Genomic DNA, 13,213 nt, shown 5'->3' with positions numbered 1-13,213 from the left:
ACTGGCTTTTTTTTTTTTTCCGATCTATTCCTCTGCATGAAAAATACAATTTGAGTTCAAATATTAAACATTTTTAAATTGTAGGACTTTCTTTCCATTATGAGTAAAGAAAAGTGAAAAAAAAGCAAATGTGTTTCCTTTCCAGTTTTTGATCAGTTTTAGACCCTTGATATCTTACTTATGCCACGTAAATAACACGGCAGAGTTTATAGAGGAAATGTCACCAGCTTGGAACACTGGCCACTTTATACGTGTTTACAAGATTGAATTTCGTCATTAGTGAAATGAAATGTTGAGTCCCACTGTGGTACTGTGACGTCAGTTTTTCTGCTGTTTTACGTGCTGACGTTGCCTTTGGTTTCCCTGCAGGTCTGTTAGCACAGGTCGTCTGTCTGATCAGCCAATCAGAATCACTCTGGGCGGACAAGCCTATCAGGGGAGCACTGATAGCTTGAACACAGAGCGACCAATGGACACAGGTATGAGTATATTGCTGCACAAACTCTGAAATGTGTTTTAAACAGGTTGCGTTAACATTTGGAATGACTAATGGCTTGTCTGTGTTCTTCCATATGAAATATCTGCAATGAAAACTGTTAATTCATACAGTGCAGATATATATATATATATATATATACATATATATATATATATGTATGTGTCAACAACGAAATGTCAACAACAGTGTATAAAAGAGATTATCTATGTTTCGTATCCCAAAGCCCCTGCGGGTCCCATTGGTCTCGTTCAGGGTGGGTCAGCGAGTCCCCGTACTGTTCTTTTCACCGTGGGTTCACCACCTAACAGCAGCACTCCTCCTGCTTGCAGCCATCTGTGCACCCGACCACGTACCACCTCTGGTGAGGACCCTTCACCTTAGCACAGCTAGCGTGCAAACCAATTACCTATAAACAGCTAGAAGTAGGAAAAGTTAGTTTGCCTCAGTGAGTGTACTTGTTAGTAGTATTTATATCATGATTTCTTTCATGCTCTTACTGCCTCAAGTCATTGCAGCAGAGGTTTGATAACAAAGGCTAAATTTTCCTCTTCTCTCTTTGTCAATTTCCTCAGTGGGATCCAACAGTTCAGCTGGTTCTCTCTGCTCCACCAGCGGTCGGATCTATGTCGGTTCTCCCCCAGGCATGACAATGGGCACCTCTCCTCCAGGAGGTTTTGGGGGTGGGCAGGCAGTCCCTGGGGCAGATGGGGCACCGAGCAGTCTGCGCTATGTCCCCTATGGGACCTCCCCTCCGAGCTTGGAAGGATTCATCACCTTCGAAGCACCTGAGCTGCCTGAGGAGACTCTTATGGAGGTGAGAGAGACTAATATGATATTTTTTCTCTCCCCACATTTAAGGGGGACGTTCATCAGTTAACCGCTCAGTGAGTCATTTGTTTGATTTTACATTTAATCTTGATGTCTCCTGCTGCAGCGTGAGCATACAGACACACTGATGTACCTGCGGATGATGCTTTCTTTCACTGACTGCGTGCTGGAGATGGCAGCAATTCGTGCTGGTGGGACGGAGCTTGGAGTGTCAGCTGCGTCCCTCTACCCTCCCCAGGACAGTGTGGTTGTGGACCAGATAAGCCAGCTCAGCAAAGAGTGGGGGTAAGAAATGACCAAAGTTTTGACTTTAGTCTTTGATAATCTCATTTGATTAATAATATCATGCAGTCTTAGCAGGCCTGTTGTTCAGTAGTCTTGCTGCAGTGATGAAGATTTTCCATGCTTCTAATATACTGTGTTGTGCTGCCCTCTACAGGCAGGTGGAGCAGCTGGTTCTCTACATGAAGGCAGCTCAGCTCCTGGCTTCCTCCCTCCATCTGGCCAAGGCTCAGATTAAATCAGCCCAGCTCAATCCTTCCACTGCTGTCAAACAAGGTGAGGAAATTCTTCATGTCCCATCAGTGTATTATACTGTAACCTGCTGTTCACCCACTACATCAGCAGGAGAATGTCACCGTGGTTTTGTGTATGAAACAAACCTCTGTCTATGTACCTCATGGGTACACAAATACAGTCTGTAACCTTTTAAATACAAGTACACTAAACCTTTTCCCTTTCTTCTCTCAGTGGTGAAGAATCTGAATGAGCGTTACAAAAGCTGCATCTCCCTCTGCCGGCAGCTGACTGACAAACTCAACCACTTCTTCTCTGATAAGCAGCGATTTGTGGATGAGATCAACAGCGTCACTGCAGAGAAGCTCATCTACAATCACGCCGTGGAGATGGTGAGTGTCAGACGCAGCACGGAAACCCCCCCCCAAAAAAAACAAAAAGGAATTCATCATTTTGTGTCTCTTTTTCAAACGGCATGTTCAGTACATTTCTGCTGTTGTGTGTGATTGTGTGTGTGTCAGGTTCAGTCAGCAGCTCTTGACGAGATGTTCAAGCAGACGGAGGATATAGCTTACCGCTACAGCAAGGCCGCCATGCTGCTAGATGGCCTGTCCAAGATCCTACAGGACCCCACTGACATTGAGAATGTGGTTAAATGTGAGTAAAAACTACAATCTCTGACCTACACACACATCTGACACACTGAGCCTCATGCAGGAGCAGTTGTATGAACAGAGAAGTTGTTAAGTGGCATGTACGAGCACTAGTTGCTCTCACCAATCTTCTTGTACTTAGACTCAAACTGAGGGGTACATGTACATCTAGTTTTCCCATTCTCAACACTTAATTAACTTAACAATTCTAATATTCTCATCTCAATGAAAGCAAAGTTTCAATATTTTACAGCTATCAACTACTTATTTTGAACAAAAGATTGTATTGCCACATTGCAAGACAATTTACACAACTCACTTGATGTAGATCGTCAACTTGACCTTCCCATTTAAATCACGGATAGTTTTGCTATCTGTGATTTAAGGGTTGTGGGGGAGATCGGGCCATTTCTTTATAACGGTACAACTGTATGGTGGCAAGGTGTTGACAGCTGCAGTAATACTACTATCATTTTTAGATCCCTGGCTATCATTATGTTTTGATAAATATTTTTGGGAATGAAACATCCATACATAAAGTATGACAGGAAGCCACTTTTGGGTTGTTGTTTAAGATAACGATTAAACCTTGTGAACAGATAACATTCATCAGGTTGAATCTGCATGGGGCCCATTGTATCTTGGAGGCCTGCTCTTGATCTAATAACTGTTTTACTTCCGTTTTCTGCAACAACTTCTATTAATAACATCTTGTTTTGTTTATTTTCCCGGCAGACAAGGCCAGTGTGGACCGCAGGATCTCAGCCCTCTGCTACTGTACTGTCACGCTCTATGAGTAGCAGAGCTCACATAAACACACGCACGCACAGGGACCACGTCCTAAGACTATCGAGAACCATCCTCACAAAGCCACTGTTCCCTCCTGTAGCAGGTCAAGCACTTTTTCATTTGATAGGTTTCATCTGTATTTATCATCAGTTCTTTTTATCCGCTGCATCACAGAATGAACTGTAACAAGTGACTGATGCAGAAACTTACAACCAAAGATGACCACGGATCCAGAAACAAGAGACTGAAACCAGATGTGGACATAATTCATGCACTTTGATGTGCATGTTTTTTTATCAAGGATATTATTTGTGTTTTTTTACCAGAAGAAAAAGAGAATGGACGCAACAATGAGACTTTGTTTTGAACTTGACAGACTCAAGCTCCACATGAAGCAGTTCATCTTTTTAAATGCTACTTACTATGTGAAATCAGTGGTTATCAACTCTGTTTAAGTTGTTATTCTTATTTATTGGTTCAGAAGAACATGGGTGTTTGAGTCTCCTGCCTGTCTTGAAAACCTGAAGTATTCAAGTGGAAGGAAATGGAGGAAAAGCAAAAGGCTTACGGCCGTGCACTGTAACAGGTCCAACATGGACATTTACACAGAACGCAAGCTCCTGTTACAGAAACACACAGCCATGAGAGCAAACAATTGGTGGATTTGTAATTGCTTTGTTTTTATTTTTCTCATGTTTTTGGGTCAAGCACTTTATATTGGGCAGAGAGGAGGAGATGGAGGAGTCCTATAGGTAGAAATATGAAGGCAGGGGAATGGTTGTCTAATCACTCCTGCTTTCACACTCAAAACTGAATTGCTCTGTGTTCATGAGCATCAAATCCACTGCATACATTTCCCATAAGGCAGAGCAACCTGGGAAAACAGGGCAGGGAAACGGTGCTGTCTGGCATAACATTTAGGCCACACCTCAGCCTTTTGGGGCAGTGACTATCAGAGATTAACAAGATGCTTGACAGAAACACTTATCTCAACTTTAAATCCTCATTTAAAGGGGCATTCCACTGATTTTAGAAATGGAATTCATCACAAGGTGTGTTACATGGTCTGTGAAAACAATTGGGTAATTAACCCTGTAATTCTGTCAGGAGCTTTGTCATGTCAAACAAAATAACCCATGACCATCACTGCTGTGCTGATACCTCTATGATGATGTCAACAATGTTATCTTGAATTCGCCTCGAAAACCCTGTTAATAACTGGAGTGTGGAATTTCTCAGTTATGGGCATTTACCAGACAGGTATGGTCTAAAGGCAGAGTGATATGGTAAATGTATGAGCTTGACCCATCCCATGAGAGGTTATAAGTATAATTTCAGGCCCTGCTGCTTTGAATTTGTATTTAAACTGTATCTAGCAGATCTCCAACTTTATGGAAGTGTAATACTAAATTGGTGGAATATCCCTTTAATTCTAGATCCATTAGTTGTGTCAAGCATGTGAAGAATGGTCTACAGTTTCCCCATTATAACACTTCTTCATAAAATAGACATCTTTTTTAAATAGTTTGATTAATGGAATAAAACTAAGCGGCTGGGAAGCTTTGATTGGCTCGTATCAGCTTAATATTCATGTTGCACTTTGAATGCAGAACTGTCACTCATGACAGCAAGTAGAAAAAATGTGACAGGCGTTTGTCACATCCCCTGTTTCCCTTTTCCATGGTGACTTGTTGATCATATTGCTCACAATGAGGAGGGGTTAAGGTGAATTTGATGATGGTTCACTCTGCTCACATTGTCACAGGGTCTGTACGTTCAGGTATTCAGCAGAAAGCCACAAGCTGAGAACCATTGCAGTTGTATCAGACTCGTTTCCTGTTATAGTGCTAAACAGCAAGACATGTTCACTGTAAACCCCGATCGAGTGAATTGGGAAACTGAACGGTCATATTACTTGACAAGTTACCTGAACAATAAGTTTCAATCTACTAAAAAAATACTACAGCTTTTTTATGTTTTCTCAGTATCTGTAGCTACTTTTTAACAAAACTTGATGTTTGCAAACTTGTTTATATTTGTATGTTGTTCATGCGATTGAATCCTTTCTCCTTTTTTTGGGAGTGGTGTGTGTGTGTGATTGCGAGATCATAGTTTGAGTTTTGGGCCTGTCGGTGATTATGCCATCAGACAGCCTGCCTGTCAGTCAATGAGCACAAATCTTTATATGTACATATATGAATTTGATACATTTTATTCATGTCTGCCAAGGGTTTGATAAGGAAACCTATTGTGGCACAACAGGGGTGTGCCAACAAATAAAATAAAACTTATGGCAGCTCTGAAACTTCCCAGAGAACTCTTTCTACCAGGACTGTTCATTGTTGAGATCAACACACACATATTTGTTCAGTGATCTTATGACATTTTCTGAAATAAGTGTGATGTCTTCAGATTTTGTGCTTATATCATAAAATTTTGTGAGACTTGATTTGTCACAATCTTCACTGCCTAGTATCCACGTAGTCCCTCTGCCTCCCCTCAAGTTGTCTGCTGTCCTCCCAACAATGTATGTACTGTATGTATCTATGAGTGTGTATACACACATACACACACATGCACTTGCCAGGTGTGCATTAAGGCCAGTAGTAAACAGTAAAGGATAGAAAAGGAGGTACCTTCTTCTTGTGAAAGCAGACATAGGCCTACTCTTGTACAGCTGTTAATACATTGTTTTTCTATGTAAAAGTAAAAGGTGTGTAAATCCATTCACAGGCACCAGTGGACTCTGGGCCTGTTTCTCTGATGTACTGTTTTTTTTTCTAGACATATTTGGGGTTCAGTTTCCCTCATCCACATGAAGCCTTTCACTGCACACCGAGTGAGGAGGGAAAAATATAGCTGATGTAAACCCACCTGAATCTTTTCTCTGTACCATTGTGTCCATGGACTGTCACTGAAGATGGACTGTTTTAGATAAAGCATGGGTACCGACTCTGTATGTTACCCCGTAGAACCTCTAGAATCTTGAATGTATGTGCCCTGTTGTTTGCGCCTCTCCAGCTCGATTTGAATGCATTTTGAAAAACCCCACTGTCAGTCACAACCCTGAAAATGCAACAACTTTCCAAGCGCAGATTTTTTCAAAGAGAAATGTTAACGTTATACTCGTGTCTCCCATCGATGGGTGTCTCTCTTTGTTCTTTATGGAACTCAAATACAGTCTTTGTTATTAAAGAGAGGAAAAACAAAGATATCTACCTGTCTTTTTATTTTATTCTTAAAACCATGTAGCTTTTCTTAGTTTGGATGAAAAGTTTGCAACTGAAAAGGTGAACAAATTAACTTTGAAAGTGGTGTCAGATGAGTAGTAATAATTAGAATAATGATTATAATTACAAATTGTTCAACATTATGTTGAAAGTTAAGCTGTGGTTCTACTGTGGTACAATAAAGATTCATTTGGAGTAAATAAAGTGCATAAACTGTTTGATACAAACAGTGCAGCAGTGTCAGAGTTTCTTTCCTCCATTGTGTACAGTACACATGTACACAGTAAAGCTACACAGGTGTTAGTACGTGACAATTACATTCTGTACATTGTGCATATCACATTGTACTATTATGATTAATGATTATTACAGTTGCCTTTAAGGTTTGAAATGTGTGTTGCCTAAAACTGCAGCTGTGTTACAACTCAACTGGTGGCCTGAAGCTGCATCATCAGCTGAGTTCCATGTCTTGAGAAGTATTTTTCACAGGAGGCTCTAAAGCCCTTTTTGACAGTGTCTGTCTGAGGTAATTTAATATACCTGCCAATTCCACAGACGTCTGTCTGTCTCTCTTCCGTATTTCTGTTTGTATGTGGAACTCGTATCTTGAGAACTGTTCAACTAATCAGATTCACACTTGGCATGTTTATTGTAAATGGCCAAGAGAATTGCAGTGACGACTTGGGTGCGATTTGGACTGAAGATGTATTCAATATCAATAGAAATGGAATAAAATGGCGACCAGCGCTCTGTAGCAGTTAGTATGCCTCCAGTCTGTCGGTCAGTTTGAACATGCCTTCTTCCAAATTTGATCAGATTAACATCAACAGCGGTTAGTAACTGGGTCAAAATTGCTGCCAGATCATTATGACAATCTTTCTATTTTTATGTCACCTTAACAGACTGACACAGATATTCACGGGTGTCACAGGTGCAGATCTCTGTCATGGCAACAACATTCATATAATCACTTCCTCTTTAGTAATTTGTCTACAAAGCAAATGTGCAACGTTCATTTTGTCACTGGAATGCTTTAGATTTAGCCGAATTAAATAGCCTTTATTTTTGAAAAGTAGTGAATTTAGGTCTGAAGATTTTGTCAATTGCTTAACAGATCTCTGAGATAGCCAACATGCAATCTTTATATACAATCTATGCATGCAATGTAAGAAAAAAATAACAGTTAAGTAAATGATTTAACTTATGTATAAACCACACGCATGAACAGTAATGAAGCATTCACTTTGAGCATTCAATCTTCATCTTGATAAACCAGGTAGGATGAACACACAGTTTTCTAACTTCACTCTGCACCATAGACTGTTTATAAAAAGCTCTGCACACAACGTCCAGCACACAAACAGCACTAAGTGGCAGTATATTGAAGAACTGTTTGAGGAGGATTTACCAAAGAACAAATCTGAAGTAGCTCCAGGGCTTTTACACAGGACAAGAGAACCGAACTTTCCGAAAAGACCAGGCACTGCTAATAACACAGGGGCAGCTGGAGGTGCACGGGGGTTGTGTGATGTTGTTGCGAGACACCTGGAAACCAGCAGTGAAAAGTGCAGCCTGCGGCCACAGTATGACGGTTGTTATGGTGTGGGGGGGCCAACTCACCATGCGTCGCGCTGATTGGCGCTTTTCTTCATTGACGCACTCACTGACCAATTGCTGCGGAGTACACTGGGCTTTTGCCAGTGTAACAACAGTAGCTTATAACTGTGTAGATAGGACGTAGTTAATATTCAAACTGGTCGAGGAGGATAAGCTCTGGAAGGTAAACAACAAAAACAATTTTTAAGGCGTGTCTTTGTGTATGCGTTTATTAACGTTACGCAGATAGCACTTACCAATCTGCTGTAGCTTTAATAACTGTTTCTAATGCCGTCAGTTATAGCTGTTAGCAACCAAGCTAAAGCAGCTTGGCTTACTACACTGAACTGAACATTATCCTCGCAGATAACTTCCACTGTGAAGCTGGTTAGTAACTCTGGGTTTTTCGCATCATCGCCATATTTCACAAGGTGAAATGTAAACAACATCATCACATGACGAGACTAGAAAAGCAGCAGAAGTGTTATTGATGAACAAACAGAGGAACTTTATTGAGTTTACCACTTGCTCTTTTGTCTGACGATGAACAAACAGTGAGCATGTGATGCAGATTAAAAAGATTAAAGTAATATCAAACTGAGTTCATGTGAGATGAGCTCAGTCTGACTCAAATGTTCATTACTATTGAATAGCGTGTGGATCATTTTTAGTAAAAGGAATCAGAGGGTTTAGTTTTTATTTATCTTCATGTTCTAAGGTGCACTCATGGAATAAGAGTTAAGCATCAACACTGTCAGGAACTGTGTCACAATCAAATCTTTGTGGAATTAAAGTGAAGCTTTATATTTCTGTTTCTTTCGAGTAAAGAGTGGATTGTATACACGTAGTTCTTTACCAGTCTTATCGATCACTCAAGGTGCTTTACGGTACAAGTCACATTCACCCATAAACGCTCATATTCATACAACGCTTTGATACATTGCCTGTAAAGCCATCAGAGGCAATTTGGGGTTCAGAATCTGTCTTAAGGACACTGACCTTCTGGTTAGTGGACATCCCTCTCTGTGGCTCAGCAGGTGTGATAAACTCTTCCTTTGTTTATTAGAAGCTCTGTTTAAGAACCAGACTAAACAAAACCATCCCAATTATCTATAAAAAAATACCAATTTTACTTTGATGTTTTCTAAACTGTTTTGTGCCTGTCAGGATCCTGTAAATCGATAACTCTGGTTTTCTAGTGATGCGATTGGTCAGTAGTTAGTCTGTTGACAGTTTTGATCTGTTATCACAAAGTAACCTGGTTAGCAGTTCAGCATGAGTTACCATGGTGAATTACTCTGATAAGAAGTGAGCCAGCTCTGAAAATCCAGAGTGATACGTAAAGGTATAACCACAAATCCTGCCTCGTAGCAGAGGCCTGTGGTCATAACAAACACTTTTCATTATTTATTAATGTGAACATGGGAGTATCGGCAGCAAATGTTTTCGCTAGCAGCTTCATAATTTTATCAATTCGCTAAATTTGCTTTTAGCTGGTAATTGATTTCAGAATTTCGTAAATGGCTAAATTAGCCAGATAGTCGCAGATGTGACAACTTGATATAAAGGGCAACAATTGTAACATCTTTGTGTATCATTGTTTCTGTTCAAGATGTCCCGGGAACAGCTTGTTGTTCAACGGGCCAGGAAGTCTTACCAGACAGGAAACACCAGGCGTCTGGAGTATAGGATCCACCAGCTGAAGGGTCTGCTCCGCTTCATCACAGAGAGACGGAAGGACATTGCAGATGCTGTTAAAAGGGACCTTGGCAAGGTGGGTCAAACTCAGGAGACTGGTTGTACTGTCAGAAGAGTGTGGTGGCTGTACAGGCATGTCACTTTGCAGGAATATACAACAGAATGCAGCCCTCTTTAACTTCATATATATATAAACACACACACTATCTAGATAGATAGATAGATAGATAGATGGATAGATGGATAGATGGATAGATGGACAGACTATTTTGTGTTGTCTAAATCTATTCTGGTAGTGTGTTTATAATTTTTTCTAATGAGAGCATTCATGAATCTTGGCATTGAGGAGAATCAATCAGTGCAATCATTCTTTCACCAAACACATACTTAAATATTTATGTAATTTTAACAAATGTGAAATTGAAATGAAAATTCAGTGTCAACCTTAGACTGAATTATTGTAATTACAGAGATTACAAGTTATCAGTGAGTATATGGGACATGTGAATGATTTTGGTGTTGGGACTGAAGGTTTGAACTCGGCTTCTGGGTCTGTCCCATCTTCTGCTTTCAGAGTGAACATGCGACGGAGCTGTTTGAGACTCTGGGACTGGAGGGGGAGATCAAGCTGGCGATAGAGAAACTGGCAGAGTGGGCAGCTCCTCGACCTGTGGAGAAGAACCTCCTCACTCTACAAGATGAGGTTTACGTCCAGCCTGAGCCCCTGGGAGTGGTGCTTATTATTGGAGCCTGGAACTACCCCTGGGCTGTCACACTCCAGCCGCTGGTTGGTGCTATAGCTGCAGGTACCAAATACACTCATGTACAGCACACCCACGTATACACTAACAGAGAAATGTATTAGTTAGATGCAGTTTGACCACAAGATGACGCTTTTACTCAAAGTTGCACCCTTAAGAAACAGTCCAGTCTGAGTGGGAGCAAAATAAAACAATAAAACAAAGGAATACAGGCAGAGAGCTAGAGACCAGGATCTGTGCAAATACATACATTGCTACACACTTCTAATGGGTCAGAGGTGATGATTGAGAGTGTTTTAGGAAAATGTTGCATTGTATAACTAGTATTTTTGTTAATTGAACAAAGAATCAGCAAACACTATTTTTTGGTATCTCATTGTGTGAAAAGATTAAGGATTGACATTAATCTGCCATTGTGTTGTATTTATGTTATTAACAAATGAAAAACGCTAGTGAAATTGGTGATCTATGGCTTCTTCTTCATCTTTCAGGTAATGCAGCAGTAATAAAGCCATCTGAAGTCAGCTCACACTCTGCCAAGGTCATGGAGGAGCTTCTCCCTCAATACCTAGATAAAGTGAGCCATCCACTTTGTTTGATATGATGTGTTGTGCCTTTTTACCTTCATTTATCAATTGTAAATCTACAGAGAACTTTAATGACTGGATTTTCTTTCTCTAGGACCTGTACCCAGTTGTGACAGGTGGAGTGTCAGAGACCCAGGAGCTGCTAAAGCAGAGATTTGACCACATTTTCTACACAGGAAACAGCACAGTTGGTAAACTGGTGATGGAGGCTGCAGCTCGCCACCTCACCCCAGTGACCCTGGAACTGGGAGGGAAGAGTCCCTGTTACATCGACAAGAACTGTGATATCACCATTGCATGTCGGTCAGTGTCATTTAAAAAATATTACAAGAAATTGTGCATTTCCTGCTCATTGTCAGGACTTTATAGCTCCCAGTAGATCTTAGGGTGCATCCATATGAATGTATACAAAGCAGCTATCTGGACTTTTAAAGATCAGTTGTTCTGAGGGTTCTCACTGCAGTTTTTTAATCTGACAATCTCAGTGAGGTCTACTGTGGTCTCATACACAATGAATATCAGCATTTGTTTTCTTAATAATTATATGATACCAATAAAACATAAAGCTATATCTAAGACTTGAGGTGTAATCAGAATTTTTCTCTCCCTCAACACAGTCGCATCACATGGGGAAAATTTGTCAACTGCGGTCAGACATGCATTGCTCCAGACTACATTCTGTGTGAACCCTCCATCCAGGACAGAGTAGTGGAGGAGATTAAGAAGAGCATTAAGGTTGGTCTAACATGAAGGTTTAGTACAGTTTTGGGGAATTTTACACGAATTAAAAAAAAATTTGAATCGGTGTATCTGGGTTTTTTATGCCCAAGTCTTGAAGAAACGCAATTTTCTTTTCTTTGTTGAAACTCGTATCAATCTGAAGAAACTCTTATATATGTTTTATGTAACACATCACAGGAGTTTTACACTGATAATCCAAAGACCTTCGAGGACTATGGACGCATCATCAACCAGCGACACTTTAAGAGGGTCATGGCTCTGATGGAGGGGAGCACAGTTGCTGTTGGTGGAGATAGTGATGAATCCCAATGCTACATCGGTACGTGACATGTTTGACTCCCTGGTTATCTTTGAAAAGCATTTATTGGGCTTCCTTGTAAAGTTGTGTAAACTTAATTTATTGTTTGAGTTGGAAGCTCACAAGGCTCGCCCATGATGTCATATTTAATCTGCTGGCAGCCTTTACTTGCATGCTCATGGCATTGATAAACTTCTTTGAAAATCACTGTGCTCTGTTATTGTGCCTCAGAGGGTGTGAAGCAAGATGTGCTGCATGTAACTTTCCTGCGAGAAGCGCCTAACTGAGTGACAGCGTAAACCACCAGAATCAGGCTTAGAAAGTTTAAGAGTATTGTGGAAGTGTAGATCAGTTAAAAAGAGTTAGAAGTTATTAAAAAACTAGTGTTCATTTCTGATATTCAGTAAAGAAACTTTTATGAATTAGGCAGCTCTTCAGGTTGTAGCCAGTCGGGGCTTCAGTAAAGCTACTGATGACCCTTGGTTTTCTGCACATGAAAACTGCTTAACCTCTCACACTCTCATCCCAACATTAATAATTACCACATTTGGCTTGTTACATTGTGTTTCTTTAAAGCAATACTGCACCAAAACAGGTTTTGAATATTATTATATCATAATAGAAAGCTGGCACTGACAAGTTTGTAACTTTAACTGCATCTTCATGCATGATGTCTGTAGTCAGCTTGGACTCATAACAGTTCAGGAAATTCCAATGATCACCCAGTGTTATGGCAAGAAAATAAAATAAAACCAACTAGAAGAATAGACTAGAAGGCCTGCTCCTTACATACAAAACCCTTAATGATTGAGCCCCATCATATATTATAAAGCTCATAGCACTCTAATATCCCAAAGCTGTTTTCAGACATGACAACTGTGTCCAGACTTTAAACAACGCAGCGGGGAGATTTTCCGCTTAGGTTCGCAACAGCAACAAATCGTCCGGAGAATTCAGGTAAGGATGGTGCAGCAGGCAGAGGCAGGATGTAACATATTGATTATTGTTTACAGCAAA

General features: G+C 40.5%; 2 protein-coding genes across 4 annotated transcripts in view; both read left to right on the top strand.

Annotated features, from left to right (window-relative positions):
• ulk2 (unc-51 like autophagy activating kinase 2) overlaps positions 1 to 6,499 on the top strand; it is a 37,119-nt gene extending 30,620 nt beyond the window's left edge. For 2 of the 3 annotated variants that reach the window (XM_034605298.1, XM_034605297.1), the window contains exons 20-27: positions 370 to 479; positions 723 to 860; positions 1,072 to 1,313; positions 1,434 to 1,612; positions 1,767 to 1,885; positions 2,078 to 2,235; positions 2,365 to 2,500; positions 3,232 to 6,499. In XM_034605298.1, coding sequence (XP_034461189.1) covers positions 370 to 479; positions 723 to 860; positions 1,072 to 1,313; positions 1,434 to 1,612; positions 1,767 to 1,885; positions 2,078 to 2,235; positions 2,365 to 2,500; positions 3,232 to 3,296 — 1,147 coding nt within the window. In that variant the 3' untranslated portion in view covers positions 3,297 to 6,499. The remainder of the gene's footprint in view (positions 1 to 369; positions 480 to 722; positions 861 to 1,071; positions 1,314 to 1,433; positions 1,613 to 1,766; positions 1,886 to 2,077; positions 2,236 to 2,364; positions 2,501 to 3,231) is intronic. The other variant, XM_034605299.1, reaches the window with a different exon arrangement.
• A 1,674-nt stretch (positions 6,500 to 8,173) lies between these two features.
• Positions 8,174 to 12,240, top strand: LOC117773416 (aldehyde dehydrogenase family 3 member A2-like). Its single transcript, XM_034605330.1, has 7 exons — positions 8,174 to 8,295; positions 9,724 to 9,885; positions 10,384 to 10,615; positions 11,062 to 11,147; positions 11,252 to 11,460; positions 11,775 to 11,892; positions 12,076 to 12,240. Exons 2-7 carry the CDS (start codon positions 9,724 to 9,726, stop codon positions 12,223 to 12,225), a joined length of 957 nt encoding a protein of 318 aa, XP_034461221.1. The 5' UTR covers positions 8,174 to 8,295; the 3' UTR covers positions 12,226 to 12,240.
• Positions 12,241 to 13,213: the final 973 nt, after the last annotated feature.

This window comes from Hippoglossus hippoglossus, chromosome 13, assembly GCF_009819705.1.
Source record: "Hippoglossus hippoglossus isolate fHipHip1 chromosome 13, fHipHip1.pri, whole genome shotgun sequence".
Lineage (NCBI taxonomy): Eukaryota > Metazoa > Chordata > Actinopteri > Pleuronectiformes > Pleuronectidae > Hippoglossus > Hippoglossus hippoglossus.
The sequence above is the reverse complement of the archived record's forward strand: the minus strand, read 5'-3'. Positions and strand labels throughout refer to the sequence as shown.